At 42.0% G+C, this 18,249-nt stretch overlaps 1 protein-coding gene across 5 annotated transcripts in view; it reads right to left on the bottom strand.

Moving 5' to 3' along the window:
• LOC135514639 (endothelin-converting enzyme 2-like) overlaps nt 1-18,249 on the bottom strand; it is an 83,654-nt gene that overhangs the window by 28,478 nt on the left and 36,927 nt on the right. For all 5 annotated transcript variants that reach the window (XM_064938089.1, XM_064938090.1, XM_064938092.1 and 2 more), the window contains 4 exons: nt 7,035-7,159; nt 6,110-6,256; nt 5,773-5,838; nt 3,083-3,271 (listed from right to left, as the gene is read on the bottom strand). In XM_064938089.1, coding sequence (XP_064794161.1) covers nt 3,083-3,271; nt 5,773-5,838; nt 6,110-6,256; nt 7,035-7,159 — 527 coding nt within the window. The remainder of the gene's footprint in view (nt 1-3,082; nt 3,272-5,772; nt 5,839-6,109; nt 6,257-7,034; nt 7,160-18,249) is intronic.

The following is an 18,249-nucleotide window of genomic DNA, read 5'->3' as shown; positions in this document are numbered from 1 at the left end:
GCCCAGGGAGAATATGACACTTAGTTTTTTTAAATAATAATAATTCTGACATTTTCATTAATTCATAGTAAGGCATGTGAAAATTCTATAGCAATATAGAGAAAGCAATATAGAGAAAAAGGCTGTGTGTTTAGACAATTAATAGACACGGCAGTAAATAAAACCTAATAAAAACATGTGTCTTGTCCAGGACCGGAGTCTTTGCAGACCGGTGTGCCATAGTCAGCTACTGTAGGCCTATATGCAAATAATCCATTTGTCACACAGGCCTGCCATCATTCACATTGAACGGGACTGTGTGTTTTCAGGCAGTAGCGACTTTAGACCATTTAGAACTCATTTGCCAAAAGCTACAAAATACACAAGTACGTAAATACCATCAACAACAACAATATCAATGTTAGTCAAAGCTAGATAAGCTACAATCGAACAAGGGAACATTAGATAAACCCTCTCAAACCATTTAACCTAAAAAAATTGCACTGAAACGGTTGGGAAAAGTAGCCTGCTCGACCTTCTGCAGCTTGCCTGCCAATGTATGCTTGTCCCAACCCATGTTTGACAACTGAATGCGAACTTGCCTGCCCGCCCATTTGATCGATGCCAAATACATTTTATTGACAAAGAGATATTCCAACTGTGGATAACAGTTGTTCATGTTCAACATAGCGAGCTAGCTAGCAAAGGGATTCACATGTCTTGCTAGGTAACCAAATGACACCTGCCTCTCTAGCTGTAGCCACCAAAAAACGATATGAGGGGAAAAAAGTTGGTCACTCACCCACTCCTCCAATGACATGCCATCCTCCCAGCAGCTAGCTAGCTAATGTTAAGTTGGGTATTTTTAGCTTGCTAAATAAATACGCTAGCCCAAGGGTGTCAAACTCAACCCATGGTCCATATTGAAAAAACACAAACTCAAGGGACAGAATTTCTTTTTTAAACATGCAACTGCGACCCAAATTGGACAGTAGCCTAGCTAGGACCTTGGCATATGCCTGCACACTTTACAAACCACTGCGGGCTGTAAATGGGACACACCGATGCGAGCGCATAGTAGATGACTCAACTGTTGACTCATTTATACTCGCTTGTGTGTCCTATTCGGCCCTCGGGCCTTGTGTTTGAAACGTCTGCTAGCCTATTAGTCAGGTTATGACTGACTTGTGTTCGTTGCCCTTGCTAGCTTGATTGTTTTGACATTCCCAGCCTTAGCTAAAGTCGTCCGTTTTTGTTCAAAATATTGAGTCAATGAAACTGAAACACTGAAACACTCCACTCCTGAATGGGTGGAGGCAGCAAACAATGTACCAGGCCAGCTGTGATTTACAACCTGATATAAATATTTTTGGACTACCAAGAAATGTATTGGTGAATTATATTAAATCATACATTGAACTACATCCATCTATTCTGCCAATAATAGTTTACTTCACGTCATGGAATTTTGAGTCAAATCAAAGCTATTTTTAAAACCTGTTTTTAAGCATGAACTGGGAATTTGATGTTATTTACTGATGTTATGATTGTCTGCAAAGTAGTTAAAATGCTGTCAGTTCGACTTGAATTGTTACGCAGAAATTATTTGATATTTGGGGCCACTTTTGAGGTCTGAAATATACCCTTTAATTCAAGTGTCCATACCCTTAACACCGTTTTTTGATTATCGGTATTTAGCGCACATGTGATGGAGTTTCCAGATCATATGGCTACTGTATCGATACAAATAATCCTTATTCTGCCAGGTAGGCATATGCTACTTTGTACTTAACTTTTATTTGAGGTTTTGGCAAAGCCTTTCCATCTACCCGAAGATGGTTGTCATTATCATCGCTAACGGTTACCCAAAGTGGTAAACATATGTGCACCGCACACTCACAGGCAGGGGCATTCCAGTATTGCAGGGAATACAATGCATTCTGTTAATGTCTTATGATAAACTTTGACAAATACATTTTTCTAATAAGTTCAATACATTTAGTTGATTTGCAAACGTGAGACACATTTGATAGATGAACCGTTTCGGTGTAATGTGTAACACTAGTAAGGATAGGATCATAGTAGCTCCCATTCATTTACAGTATGTCTATGTATACCGGAGTTGTAGTAGAAAACATTAGGGGCCTGTCATGTCATCATTAAAAGCTTTGCTCATCGATAATTTACTCCCCATTTAAGATGTTTTTTGCTACAGACAATGAAAATGTGTGTTTCTTATTGGACAAGTCCAGCTAGTCCTTCCCTGTTTTAATCCATTTTCTTCTGCTTGGTGCCTAATGAGCATGACCCTGGAGATTTAATGTAATGATCCAGTGTTTAGAACCATCAGAAACAGAACAAAGGATCTACGACATTGCCATTCAAATTCATGCCTTATCAACTCGACTGTGTTTGCAGGCTTAAGATGAACAGACTGATTTTCTAGAGTGATTATATTCAAATTTCAGAAGTATATACAATCTACCCATTACCACCCATTTCACTGATTCAACCCATCCTACAAATGATGACTTTCAATTCCTATGAAACAGAGATCCATCTCATCTGACTCTCCATTCATTCATTCTATCTGTTTGTTGATGAAAGGCTCCTCCATGTCCACCAACCACTAGCATTCCCTTCACCATCTCTCTGCAGTTCTGCTGCTGCCTTGGAGATAGAAGAGCTTAGCAACAGCTCTTGGCAACAGTCACCTTGGCAACCAGGGAAACATTCCAAAACAAAAAAGAGGACTGCAGGAGAGGCAGAGTACATAAACAAATGTGTGAAGAGGCTTTCAGAAGGTGGTGGTGAGTTGGTGTGGGAGAGACTGCGAGAAAAAGCCATGCATGTTTTGACACTGTAATGGAGACAGAAGAAAATGTGGGAACAGACTATTTGATTAAGAACAAACTTTACAGCCTGATCTGATGGCATGGGGTTCTGATCCACTCAAAATCCACCCCACAAAAAATCCACCTCACATATGTACCTCTCTCTCGCCCCCTCTCTCTCTCATACATACTCACATCCAAGCAACTGCTTGCACATGGAAGTGCACATGTTCTCTCTGTAATCTCCCACCCAACAGACGCATACACACCTGCAGTTCGGCGATGGTGATCTTGTGGTAGATCTTCTCCTCATCGCGAAGTTCGTCCGGCGGTACGGTGATGTTGGCGAGCGCCGTTTCAAAGTCTAGGATCTGCTGCATCTGGCTTTGTGTGGAGTTCTTATCCCCCCCCAATAGCAGGCTCAGCTCCACCATGTAGTCCAGATATGCCTTCAACACCTGGGAGGGGACACAGGATAAGCACAGGGTCGTGTTCACTTGCCACCAAATGGAAGACAACGGTGCGAAGCAGAGTGAAACGGGGAGGTACAATCTGAATTTGTTCAATGAGAAACGCCTGTTTTAGTTTTTCATTGCAAACCCTCCACATGGATTTTGTTTTAGGCCTGCTATAGTTAATGTTAACCAGTGGAGGCTCCAGTGGATGACCATCACCATTGAATTTAAGAAAAAAACAAATATTGAAACAGTAAAAAAAAGTTGTTTTTAGATAAAACTATTCTAAATATATTTTAAATCACCAAATAATTGATTAAAACAAACTGATTCGCAATGAAGGTCTAAAGGAGCCTCAGCAGAACTCTGTGGGGTAGTACCATGGTTTAGCCAGACAGCTAGCTTATGTCAAACCGAGGAGGCTCATGGTTATCACCCCCTTCCATAAACTTACACAGTAATTATGACATCGTCCAGAGGACTTCCTCCAACCTCTCAGAGCTTTTGCAGCATGAACTGATATGTTGTCCACCCAATAAAAGGACCAGAGAATGGATCTAGTGCTGAAAGCATAAACTACAAATAGCTAGCATTGGAGTGCATAAAATGTGGTGAGTAGTTAGCTCAAAAAGAGATAAAGACAATAGTTGAACAGTTTTGAACAAAGAGAGAGAGAGTTATCTATATTTCATAGTTTTTTGTTTTTCATTTACTTAGCTAGTGTCAAATGTAGCTAGCTAGTTTAGCCTACTTAAACATCTGGCTCAAATAGAGAGTGATGTTATGTTAGCTAGCTGGCTATGGCTATCCAACACTGTCAAGGTAAGCTTTTGGTTGTATTAATGTATTGCAACTGGGGCTCACTGATGTAACTGCTAAACTGATTGCTGTGGACTACACTGTACTGCATGATTGTAGCGGGTTTACTAACGCGTTAGTTCTAGTAGCTATGTTGACTATGAATTGACAATGATGTAGGCTGTGTGTAGCGGTTAGCAGTCATGATATGAAGGTTTGGCTTGGAAAGTTTGTTTTACCTGGTCACAGACAGCTGATGTGTTGTGCACTGAAGTCCACAAACGAAGAGAAAAGGTGAAAGGAGGAGAGCCCGTAGATAGATGCAAAAATGTATTATATATACAATGAGCTGTTTGTATGTGTCTGGTATGAAAGTGAACTGTGTTTGCGTGTGATCTGGGGTGTATTCATTCCACAGATTATGTTTAAAAACATTTCTTAAACAGAAGCAAACGAAACAGGGATAAACATACCTGAATTTGTCAAATAGAAACTCTTGTTTTCAAATGTTGGACTAATGATGACACCCTAGATCAGCTAGATGCAGTCAAGAGTGTGCAAGGTGGTATTGAATGTGCCACTGTCAGTCACCTTGATTACTCAAAATGCTCTCGACCTCTGCACCTACATTGTAAACTTTCATTAATAGGCTAGGTTGTAGCAACCTCATGATGGGTATAGGGAAAATTTGAGTATCATGTAGTAGCCTAAACCTATCGATGTTACATTGAGCTGGGGGAATGGAATATGAATGACAGTCATCCAAAATGCTGTAATAGAAACAAGGCCATGTTCATATAAAAAAAAAAATGGCACCGACCACTACTAGTGTTAACACACTTGATTTTAATCAGCTGCTCCTTAGGACCTTAATTAGCTGAATCAGGTGTGTCATAGTAAGGCATCTAGTTGGTGTCCAGTTGGGCCAAGAGTTGTTGTTGACCACATGACCGGATCAGAAAAAAAAACTCTGGCTACAGTGACTATAACTAAGGCTCAGAGTTCTTCCAGGTGAAACCATTTATTAGTCAAAATTCCCGACTCTACTCTGGTGTGGTATAGTCACAAGAGAATGAGAGCAATCAAAATTAAACACTTTCTGCTGGCATCGTTTTCAGTGGAAGGTTTCAGTCTTTCTAGTTTGTTGTAAAGTGACCACCACCCTGCTAAAATATGCTGGGTTGTGTCAGAGAGATTTGTGACAGGCTATAGGGAGGGTAAATTAGAATGGAACAACAAGATACACATCAACCTTTAGATAAACAGATAATGGATAACCCCTCCACAGAATCCTGTGCAGATACATTTATTTATTTCACCTTTATTTATATGGAGGGGAAGCCGCCATCTTCTGCAGACAGTACATGTGATATTTTGTGTTTTAATGATGTTGTGAATCTTGAAATTTTGAACGAAATTCCTAAGCTTTGGATAATAAATTAACTGGGGAAGACAGGCTCATAGTAATAGCTGGAACAGAATCAATGGAATGGTATCCAACAAATCAAACACATGGTTTACATTTGTTTGATGCAATTCCATTTACTCAATTCCAGCCATTATTATGAGCCTTCCTCCACTCAGCAGCCTCCTGTGACAGTAATTTACTGTATTTTAATTTATTATGGTACCTCATGTTGACAGCCATAGGTAGGAAAAGACCACACATGTACTGGCTGGCCACCACCCACCTGAACTTTACTCACCTTCTCATTGGCTGTCTTGTTGAGGTAATAGTCCCGCGAGGGGAGGAACAGCCCCGATTGATCCACCTGTCAGAAATGCATCAAAAGGTGAGCAAACACATTAATCATAAGGGAGAATGAATTGCAGTGTGCGGAGTCCATTCACTATCATATTCGGCACCTGTTATTATATAAAAGCTTAAAATATGTGTGTGTGTGCGTGCATGTGCACGTGTACGTCTGTCTACGTGTGCCCACGTGTGTCTGTCTGTGTCTATGCATGCATGCCTATATGTTTGTTTGTGTATGCTAGTACATATATTTTCATTTAAAAAGACCCAGAGCCAGAGCAGCAGACCTGGATGACATTGCTGTTGGAATTCTTGGGGTCCACGCTGACTCCGATGGTGAAGAAGGGCTGGGCACGGTAGGGGCCCGACACTGTCTTCAGAACCTCCATGAAGTTGTCCTTCTCCCAGGGCCCTGTGATGTTCCAGCCCCCTGTCTGCAAACACACACACACACACTAGAGAGACTCAACGCATACAGAAAAGAGCTGCTCTTTTTTATGGCAACACTTTGTTCAACACCTTTATAAGCCAAAAAAATGTATGTTCTTCTTACTTCCACTCACACTACAACCAGCACTGCAGCTGGAATGAATGAGTATTGCAAAGTGTTTCCGATAAGCTTGCGTTGTTACTATTGGTCACCTTATTTTCCACCATAATTTGCAAATTAATTCATTAAAAATCCTATAATGTGATTTTCTGGATTTTTTTTTTCTCATTTTGTCTGTCATAGTTGAAGTGTACCTATGATGAAAATTACAGGCCTCATCTTTTTAAATGGGAGAACTTGCACAATTGGTGGCTGACTAAATACTTTTTTGCCCCACTGTATATATATATTGTGCTCACTTAGCTGTGCCTCACAAGTAGTACAATCTGTTATCTGTTACCAGTGTGATCATATACAGTGGTCTGAGAAGATCAATATTGGCAGGGCAATTCAAGCATAGCCAATACGGAGTGAAAATGTACTGTGTCTATAGCCTACTGCACAAACCTCATTACTACAGAACTGTTTTTCATTTATTAATGTTGCATAGGCTTGTATTTTGACTTAGAAAGGGATCTTGACTCTGGCCATTGGCCTAGAGGGAGTTTCCATGTACAAACCATTCCCTTTCAAATCCTTGAAGTATACACACTTTTGGAGAATTGAGAGTTTATTGGGATGCAGTGTGTGTGTGAAGGGGGCGGTGTCTGAAGCAAACTGACCTTTGCGATGAGGTCAATGAGGGGCGTGGCTCCCAGCTCCTCGATGTGCTGCTCGTTGAGACAGGACAGGTAGTAGAACTGGGTCTTCCTCTCGGCGTCACTGCTGGAGTTGAACGTGCCGTTCTCTAAAGTAGTAGAGAAAAAGATGGAGGAGAACAGAGGTTAATGTGATTATGTGACATGCTGATCAAACCGGACACATGCATGTTGATTTTGTACCCCCACATCAGACACGATCAGGACACTCAGGTTGAACCAATTATATTAATTTGGGGACAAGTGGAAAAGCATTAAACATTTATTGCAATTTAGCTAGCTAGCTTGCTGTTGCTAGCTAATATGTCCTGGAATATAAACATTAGGTTGGTATTTTCCCTGAAATGCACAATGTCCTCTACTCCAACAATTAATCCAGAGATAAACGGTAAACCGGGGGCCGCTGGTGAGCAGCAACATGTAAAGACTAATTTTCTCCGTGCTCTGATACAGGGCGAACAATTTACTATTAATACCTCCCCACCATGTTCATTTTGTAACAATTTGGAATCAAACCCAATTTACTAATTTGTCTTTTTTTCCCAAAATATTTGGCTTTCTAATCGTAAAATGTCGAGACAACAACGGCCGTGGGTCAAAAAGGAGCAGGCCTCTGCTGAAGCCTCGGGCTCAGCTGACACAGACTCTGATCCCCCCCCCGAACTGTCTAAGGTGGAGTCATTATCCACTGACCTATCCGCACAAATAGTTATTCTTGCCACCGAGGTCTACATAAAGTTCGACTCCGTTAACGAATACTTGGCGCGACATGACACCCATCTGAATAGCATGGTAGATGGGGCAAATATTTACTCAGACAAAGTGGTGACACTGGAAGAGCAAGTCACCCAGCTATCATCAGATGTCGTCAAACTCACTTCCAAGGTTGAGGACCTTGAGAACAGACAGCGCTGGTGGAAAGGTCGCATTTTCGGCGTGAGAGATGGACTCGAGACCGTAGGCGGAATGCGGCTTACCCTGTTCATGGCTAAACTGCTACAGGAAATTCTAGGCCTCGATTACGCCCCCACCCTTGACCGTGCGCACAGAAGCATACAGTCTGCACCGAAGTATGGGTATCCGCCCAGACCCATAGTAGTTCAATTCCATTACCTTCAGGAGAAGGAGGATGTATTCCGTAAGACAGTGCGAGCGGCTCCCATCACCCACAACGGCCAAAATATTCACATATTCACACAGCGGCAGTCATGAAGAAGAGGTCAGTCAACGAGGTGAGGGGGCTCCTATACTGCTGTCTGGACACCAAGTTCGGCATTCTTTACCCAGCTGTACTGAAGATCATTACTCCCTTCTTAGACCCAACCAAGGCCAAAGAATACATTGTCGCGCACCTACATCCACAGGAGGACAGGCAACATAATACTAACTAGCCATTGTGGGCACATACTGTGACCCTGCTCGAGACATGCTAACGCGACCAAGGACCAACTAGTGAATTCATATCTTGATTAGAAACGTGCCTCCACCCTGCTGCCCTCCCAAAAAATGTATCCAGTAACTTAACGTTATGAACAAGGATGGTATGTATAGGGTGACATTCTCACAAGGACAATATAGTTTGAATAGCCTTTTATTTACAATACATGGTACAATTATCTTTTACCAACTAGCTGGCACTGAACAGCAACGGTGCTAGGTGGCAGGGTAATAATTAGCCAAGTTGCTACCTAAGGGAGGGACATACACTGCTCAAAAAAATAAAAGGAACACTAAAATAACACATCCTAGATCTGAATTAATGAAATATTCTTATTAAATATTTTTTTCTTTACGTAGTGGAATGTGCTGACAACAAAATCACACAAAAATTATCATTGGAAAGCAAATTTATCAAACCATGGAGGTCTGGATTTGGAGTCACACTCAAAATTAAAGTGGAAAACCACACTACAGGCTAATCCAACTTTGATGTAATGTCCTTAAAACAAGTCAAAATGAGGCTCAGTAGTGTGTGTGGCCTCCCCGTGCCTGTATGACCTCCCTACAACGCCTGGGCATGCTCCTGATGAGGTGGCGGATGATCTCCTGAGGGATCTCCTCCCAGACCTGGACAAAAGCATCCGCCAACTCCTGGACAGTCTGTGGTGCAACGTGGCGTTGGTGAATGGAGCGAGACATGATGTCCCAGATGTGCTCAATTGGATTCAGGTCTGGGGAACGGGCAGGCCAGTCCATAGCCTCAAGGCCTTCCTCTTGCAGGAACTGCTGACACACTCCAGCCACATGAGGTCTAGCATTGTCTTGCATTAGGAGGAACCCAGGGCCAACCGCACCAGCATATGGTCTCACAAGGGGTCTGAGGAGCTCATCTCGGTACCTAATGGCAGTCAGGCTACCTCTGGCGAGCACATGGAGGGCTGTGCGGCCTCCCAAAGAAATGCCACCCCACACCATGACTGACCCACCGCTAAACCGGTCATGCTGGAGGATGTTGCAGGCAGCAGAACGTTCTCCACTGTATCTCCAGACTCTGTCACGTCTGTCACATGTGTTCAGTGTGAACCGGCTTTCATCTGTGAAGAGCACAGGGCGCCAGTGGCGAATTTGCCAATCTTAGCTCTGGCAGTGCTCCTCCTGCTCCTCCTTGCACAAAGGCAGAGTTAGCGGTCCTGCTGCTGGGTTGTTGCCCTCCTACGGCATCCTCCACGTCTCCTGATGTACTGGCCTGTCTCCTGGTAGCGCCTCCATGCTCTGGATACTACGCTGACAGACACAGCAAACCTTCTTGCCACAGCTCACATTGATGTGCCATCCTGGATGAGCTGCACTACCTGAGCCACTTGTGTGGGTTGTAGACTCTGTCTCATGCTACCACTAGAGTGGAAGCACTGCCAGAATTCAAAAGTGACCAAAACATCAGCCAGGAAGCATAGGAACTGAGAAGTGGTCTGTGGTCACCACCTGCAGAACCACTATTTTATTGGGGGTGTCTTGCTAATTGCCTATAATTTCCACCTGTTATCTATTCCATTTGCACAACAGCATGTGACATTTATTGTCAATCAGTGTTGCTTCCTAAGTGGACAGTTTGATTTCACAGAAGTGTGATTGACTTGGTTACATTGTGTTGTTTAAGTGTTTCCTTTCTTTTTTTGAGCATTGTATATCACTAGGGGGGACAACATATACCACATTTTTTATATATTGTTTTACTATACTTTAAATATGCATAAGTTATCTTAGATAACTGAGGTGGTTCCCTCCAGAATGAATCCCTTCCGTCAGTTTAAACTTTATTATGTTCACCCTGGATAGAGCTCTACAGAGGTTCAGTTTAACATGGTAGCATTTTGCTCTAGTCTAGGATAGGTAAATATAGCAGCCTTCCAACAGGGGGAAGGCCAGCATAGGGGTCCAAGCTTTTCTGAGTATTTTATTGCTCTTAGCTGTTTTTTATTTTCTTTATATTTTATTACTTTGACCTTTCAGCACACTGGCCTTGTGATTGCACTAACATTAATTTCTGATTACTATATACTCTAGGCTCCACATGCTTTATCAGCTGGTACGTGAAATTAATTAACCAGGTGGTCAAGTGTAGCCGAGTGTTACGCTCATCTTAAGTCCTTAAGTTCAGACATTGTTTTTCTCCAAGAGACCCATTTCTGGTCTAGCGACCATGATAAACTAAAGAGAGGATGGGTAGACCAAATATTTCACTCCAACTTTGGTGCTAAGGCAAGAGGGGCAGCCATCCTTATCAGAAAATCCACTCAGTTTGTCTCCTCCAAAGTAATTTCAGATACTAATGGCAGATATATTATAGTGATGAGGAAATTGTTTAGCACACAGGTTATTCTGGCTAACCTCTATGGTCCTAATTGGGATGAAACACAATTTTTCTCTGACCTCATCGCAACACTTCCTGACCATAACTCATCATTTTATAGTGGGCGGAGATTTCAAATGTGTATTGCATCCAAGTCGAGACAGATCCAGACCGAAGCCCAACAATATGATTTCAAAATCAGGCGCAATAATCAACTAATTTCTAGAATCATGTAATTTTTTGGATCAATGCAGGAGGAGCAATCCCACTGCTAAACAGTACTCCTTTTTCTCTCCAGTACACCGCTCATACTCTAGGCTTGACTTTTCCCTGCTGGACAATAGAATTCTTCCTTTTGTAACTAATAGCCAATATCACAGCATCATTATCTCAGACCATAGCCCTGTTCAGCTAGATATTCACTTTCCGGACAGAACTGTGTCCCAAAGCGCGTGGCGACTTGACAAATTACTATCCTGTAGTGCCTTTAAAAAAAACATATCAGATCAACTGCACCCCTGACGTGTCTCACTCTACTGTGTGGGAGTCGTTAAAAGCATTTCTAAGGGGCTGAATTATTTAATACACAGCGTATGACAACAAACAGCACACCAAACACTTATCGGAGCCACACTACCATTCAAAAGTTTGGCGTCACTTCGAAATGTTCTTGTTTTTGAAAGAAAAGCACATCCTTAGTCCATCCAGTTTGCGCTGTTCTTTGAAGGGAGTAGTACAGAGCGTTGTCCGAGATCTTCAGTTTCTTGGCAATTTCTCGCATGGAATAGCTTTCATTTCTCAGTACAAGAATAGACTGACAAGTTTCGAAAGAAAGGGCTGTTTCTGTCCATTTTGATCCTGTAATCAAACCCACAAATGCTGATGCTCCAGATACTCAACTAATCTAAAGAAGGCAAGTGTCACACACTGACCTTAGTTTTCTATGTTTTATTTTGGTCAGGTCAGGGTGTGACGAGGGTGGGTATGCTTGTTTGTCCTGTCTAGGGTTTTTTGTATATCTAGGGGTTTTGTTTGTCTAGGTTTATTATAGGTCTATGGTGGCCTGAATTGGATCCCAATCAGAGACAGCTGTTTATCGTTGTCTCTGATTGGGGATCCTATTTAGGTTGCCATTTCCATTTTGGTTTTGTGGGTTATTGTCTGTGTAGTTGCATGTCAGCACTCGTTGTATTAGCGTCACGTTTGTTTTGTTAGTTTGTTTAGTGTTCTTCCTTAATTAAAAAATATGTATTCATATTGGTCTCCTCACTATGACGAACGTGACAGCAAGTTTTATTGCTTCTTTAATCAAAACAAAGGTTTTCAGCTGTGCTAACATAATTGCAAAATGGTTTTCTAATGATCAATTAGCCTTTTAAAATGATAAACTTGGATTAGCTAACACAGCGTGCCATTAGAACACAGGAGTGATGCTTGCTTATAATGGGCCTCTGTACGCCTATGTAGATATTCCATTAAAAATCAGTCGTTTCCAGGTACAATAGTCATTTACAACATTAACAATGTCGACGCTGTATTTCTGATCAATTTGATATTATGTTAATGGACCAACATTTATTTTCTTTAAAAAACAAGGACATTTCTAAGTGGCTCCAAATTTTGGAACGGCAGTGTATCTCAACTCATTCTAGATATGCCTCTTCAACTACTGATACACCAATCGGAATTTGACAATCTTTCAAACAAACAGAGCAGCTTCTGTTTAAGTCGAGGAGAAAATTCTATGAACACGGAGAGAAAGCTGGCAAGTTGTTATCTCACCAGGTTCAACAATCTGCTGCGAGCAGCACCATACCTGAAATCTGTGTTGCAGTTGATTTAACTTCTACTAATCCCAAAGAAATCAACAATCAACTTAAGCAATTCTATTCTGCTCTTTACTCGTCAGAGGCTCTTCCTGACACATCTCTTATGCATGCATTTCTAGACAATGTGGACATCCCACATCTCAACTCAGCTGAACAAACCAACATGGATGCCTCAATAAGTGATGAAGCTAATCTGGCAATCCAGTCCATGCAGAGCGGTAAAGCTATTTTGGTTTTGCTTAAAAAAAAAGTCAAGAATCCCTAGACTGTGGCTCACAACGCCGTATAAGCCTTTTGTGCTGCGATTATAAAATGCTCACTCATGTCCTCTTGCACCCTTTAGAGACAGTGATGCCTAATAATTAGCTCAATAATGTCCTCTTCCTCCCTTTAGAGATAGTGATGCCCCATAATTAGCTCTGACCAAACCGGATTTATCTCAGGTAGGCAATCTTTATACAATATGCGCCGGCTATTTAACATTCTTTATTCTGCACACTCAACTCTACAGCCAGAGGTTGTCATCTCTCTTGATGCTGAAAAGGCTTTCGACTGGGTTGAGTGGGAATATCTATTTACAGTACTAGAAAGATTTCGGTTTGGCCTCTCATTCCTTTCCTCAATTAAGATTTTGTACTCATCCCCAGTGGCTTCTGTTCGCATCAACAATGTTACATCTACTTCCCTCTCCACAGGGGGGCAAAGCAGGGTTGCTGTTTATCCCCTTTCCTATTTGATATGGATATTGAGCCTCTTGCTATCGCCCTGTGGGTGGAGGAGAGGATTAAGGGAATATTAAGGGGCAACATAACTCACAACTTATACGTAGACAATATTTTATACATCTCTAGCCCTGTGGAGTCTATACCCACTCTATTGGACATGGTACAAGGTTTTGGGACATTCTCTGGTCCCGATGCTACCTTCCCTCCTTGGTAGAGCAACATGCTCAATGCCTGTGTTTTTAAGGGAGGATACAACAATGCAACAAATACATTGATCATCTTAGCAAGGTTTTACCCGTGATTGTGGAGCTGGGGGGAAGTGGAACTAAAATGTAGCTGAGATGTACAGTAGTTGAAATAAACATCTGCATTTTGAAAGAGTATTTTTATCATTATTTTATTAACAAAACCATAAAGATGTTGATGAACAAATACTGTACAGTATATGCTTATCCAACATTGTGAGGTTGCATGAGGTTTGGAATTAGAAATGTTACTTTAGAGCACTTGATACATTGCAAGTTGGGGGGATTTTTTTGTTTTACACCTAGCTGAGCTATTAGACCATCCTTTTTAAATAAATGGAGGTATGAAGAGTCTATTGTCCTGTTAATAGCCCATCATGGAAACCTTGTTTGCAGAATTCACAGCCTGCTACGCTTGTGAAAAACAAAATGCCTCCAGCTGTCCATCCCTACTGTAAATAATAAATCAGCGTCTATAGGTGGTACAAATATGATTGAATTCGATTGTTTTTTTTAAACACATAACTTTCAATTTTATACTAACAGTTGGTTGTCATGGTGAATAATCCAATAATAATTGGTATGACATGGCTCTCTGAACTAAAAATTTAGAGGATTGGAGGATTCTAAATTAATATCTAAAGGGACTTATATACAATTATAATGCAGGGTTAATAATGAATGAACATATTTGTAGGGGTTGATAAAATCTGCTCTGTGGTATTGAGTTAGAAATGTAAAACCTTACATGCAAAATGTAAGCCCCTAGGGGGCCTTTATATAAGTATAATGCAGGGTTAATAATAATAATAATTGTTGGATAACAGCTCGGCTTGAAGTCGTGCATAATTCATTCATTTAGGTAGAGATACATTAGCGCCTTGGGACCCAAAATCATCCCTCTAACTCCCCCCTGCGGTGGTCTGGAGCAGTGGTTCCCAAATGTTTTATAGTCCCGTACCCTTTCAAACATTCAAGCCTGCCACACCCACACTATACATTTAATAAACATAAGAATGAGTGTGAGTTTGTCACTACCTGGCTTGTGGGACGTGACAAAAAGCTTTTATAGGACCAGGGCACAAATAATAATCAATAATTTTGCTATTTATTTAAAATTGTGAATAAATCACCACGGGTTAATGAGAAGGGTGTATTTGAAAGGATGCAGATAACTCTGCAATGTTGGGTTGTATTGGAGAGATTCTCAGTCTTAAATCATCTCGCATGGAATAGCCTTCATTTCTCAGAACAAGAATAGACTGACGAGTTTCAGAAGAAAGTTGCTTCTTTAATCAGAAAAACAGTTTTCAGCTGTGATAATATAATTGCAAAAGGGTTTTCTGACGATCAATTAGCCTTTTAAAATGATAAACTTGGATAAGCTAACACAACATGCCATTGGAACACAGGAGTGATGGTTACTGTACACCTATGTAGATATTCCAGAAGAAAAAAAGAATCTGCCATTTCCAGCTACAATAGTCATTTACAGCATTAACAATGTCTACACTTTATTTCTGATCAATTTGATGTTATTTTTATGAACAAAAATGTATATTTTCTTTCAAAAACAAGGACATTTCTAAGTGACCCCAAACTTTTGAACGGTAGTGTAGGTACGTGGTTGCAAAGGGCATCCGTGTCTTAACAGTGCGATTTGCCAAGGCAGGATACTCTGAGTGCAGTCTGATCCAGAAATCTGGCAGTGGCTTCTGATTAAATTAGGTTTTCACAGAACCGCTTGTTGCAATTTCAATGAGACTCTCCTGTTCAGATATCGGTAAGTGGACTGGAGGAGGGGCATGAAAGGGATAACGAATCCAGTTGTTTGTGTCATCCGTTTCGGGAAAGTACCTGCGTAACAGCACACCCAACTCACTCAGGTGCTTTGCTATATCACATTTGACATTGTATGTAATCTTGAGTTCATTTGCACACAAAAAAATCATACAATGATGGAAAGACCTCTGTGTTGTTCTTCGTAATGCAGACAGCGGGGAGCTCCAACTTCTTAATCATAGCCTCAATTTTGTCCCCCACAATGAATATAGTTCCTAGATTCAGATCATTCAGGCGAGAAAAAACATCACCCAGATAGGCCACTTGTGTGCGAAACTCGTCAGCATGCAAGCGGTCAGACAAGTGAAAATGTACATTTACAATACCTGGCACCGGAGGTAGACAGGTATACATCAGAACCGCACTGTGAGTGGCCTGCATTCCCAGGTCTGGGTTATGCACTCTATTCCATTTATAGTACACAGGGGCCCTAGTAAAAAGCACTATAAAGGGAATAGGGCATTCATCCCTGTTCTGCCCACTTAGCAAGACCTAAAAAAACATAACGTACTGTAAATGCTGACTAGCCTGCTCCAGTGGCGTAGGCAAAAATTGCTGTGTGGCTGGGCATGAGTAAAAATGGCTGGACCAACATTTTCCAGTAAAAATACCCCAACATATTTAAGTGAAAATTAGTGCAATCACATTGCATCATTTAACACAACGCAGAATAAATGCGACCAAGAAACACCACAAGCCCGTTATTAGGCCATTTGCCAAGTAGGCAGCACAACTACACAAGTTACAACCGCTTACAACCCCGCTGACAAAACTGGATGGCTTCCGTTTTGTAAGCTCAGACCCAACTTTGCTATTTTGTGATTATTTTGTTGTTTATTTTTACTCTTTTTTCACAAAATGTATCTGCTATTATCTCTTACAACCAACAACAAATCTTGACCATCAGATCGGCAGTTACTTACACCAAATCCGGCTTCTACTTAGACTCATCTGCCCTGGGCTTTTTCTGTAATTCCAACCCAATTCTCATGCTACCCAAGAGGAAATGCCGGCATTACAGAGGCAAGAGAGGGGGCATCCTGGTGAGAGTAAGGCAAAGGGAAAACCGGCCACCTCTTCCTCCATTCTACTGGCTAAGTCACTTGACAATAAGATGGATGACCTCCGATCGTTGATTTGCTTGCAAGAGGACTCTTGGAACTGCAATATTCTTTGCTTTTCGGAAACATGTCTCTCAGAAAAGATACGGCTATGGATTCTCCATTCACCGGGTGGACAGGACAGTGGAGTTGTGGAAATTGAAGGCGGGAGGGGTTTGCCTCTTCATCAACTCCAACTGGTGTACTAATTCCAGCACGGTGGAAGTGTCGACTCACTGTTCAACCTTCTTGGAATACCTGGTGGTCAAATGCCAACCCTTCTTCCTCCCGAGGGAGTTTTCAGCTGTTATCGTGACTGCTGTATACATTCTACCTCAGGACAATAAAAATAACAAGCTGGCGCTTAATGAACTGTACATGGCTATAAACAAGCAGGAAACCCTACATCCAGAGGCTGCCAGTGATTTTAATTTGGCGTCCCTAAGACACGTGATACCCAACTTACATCAACACGTCTCCAATGCCACTAGGGGGCGATAAAGTCCTAGACAACTGCTACTCTACCCACAAGCAAGCATACAAGGCCCCCCCTCATCCGCCATTCGGCAAATCAGATCATGACTCCGTACTCTTGCTTCCTGTTTACAAGCAGAAGCTGGAACAGGAAGTACCCGCAATTCGCTCCGTTGAGAAATGGTCACCAGAATCCGAGGGTATGCTACAGGACTGCTTTGCTAGCGTTGATTGGAAAATGTTCCAAGACTCTGCCGATAACATCGACGAGCTAACCACCTCAGTCACCAGCTTCATTAGCAAATGCAGGGGGGGTTCGCTGCTTCCCCAATCAAAAGCCCTGGATTAACAGAGTTTGGAGCTAAACTAAAGAGCAGGACTACGGCACACAGAGCTATGATAGACAACCCTGATGCTACGACCGAAGACAGGAAAAACTACAAGGCCCGCTATGACCTCCGCAGAGTCACCAAACAAGCAAAAGGACAATATAGGAATAAAGTGGAATTATATTACACAGGCTCCGACGCCCAACGCATGTGGCAGGGGCTAGAGTCCATTACTGATTACAAAGGAAGACCCAACCATGATCTGCCCAACGATGTCTCTCTACCAGACAAACGCAATGCACGCTTTGACAACATTGAGCCGGATGTGAGGGCTGTCACCGACCCAGAGGACTGGGTGATCTCGCTCTCCGAGGCCGATGTGAGAAGGGTCTTTAAATCAGGTCAACACCCACAAGGCCGTGGGACCCGACAGTAGTCCAGGATGCACTCTCAGAGCATGAGCAGATCAGCTGGCAGGCATATTCACGGTTTTCAACCTCTCCTTGTCCCAGTCTGTAATACCACATGTTTTAAAATGATCACAATCATCCCTGTTCCTAAGAACTCTAAGGGTTCATGCCACAATAATTACCACCCTGTAGCACTCACTTCTGTCATCTGAAGTGCTTTGAGTGGCTGGTAATTGTAAACATTAACTCCACCATCCCAACCACCCTAGACCAACTCCAATTTGCATACCGCCTCAATAGATCCATAGATGACGCAATCTCAATTGTTCTCCACACTGCCCTCACCCACCTAGATAGGCATTCCTCTTATGCGAGAATGTTGTTCATTGACTACAGCTTAGTGTTCAACACCATTATCCCCTCCAAGTTTAGGAC

Source organism: Oncorhynchus masou, chromosome 26, assembly GCF_036934945.1.
Source record: "Oncorhynchus masou masou isolate Uvic2021 chromosome 26, UVic_Omas_1.1, whole genome shotgun sequence".
Lineage (NCBI taxonomy): Eukaryota > Metazoa > Chordata > Actinopteri > Salmoniformes > Salmonidae > Oncorhynchus > Oncorhynchus masou.
This window is presented reverse-complemented; position numbering and strand designations above follow the sequence as displayed.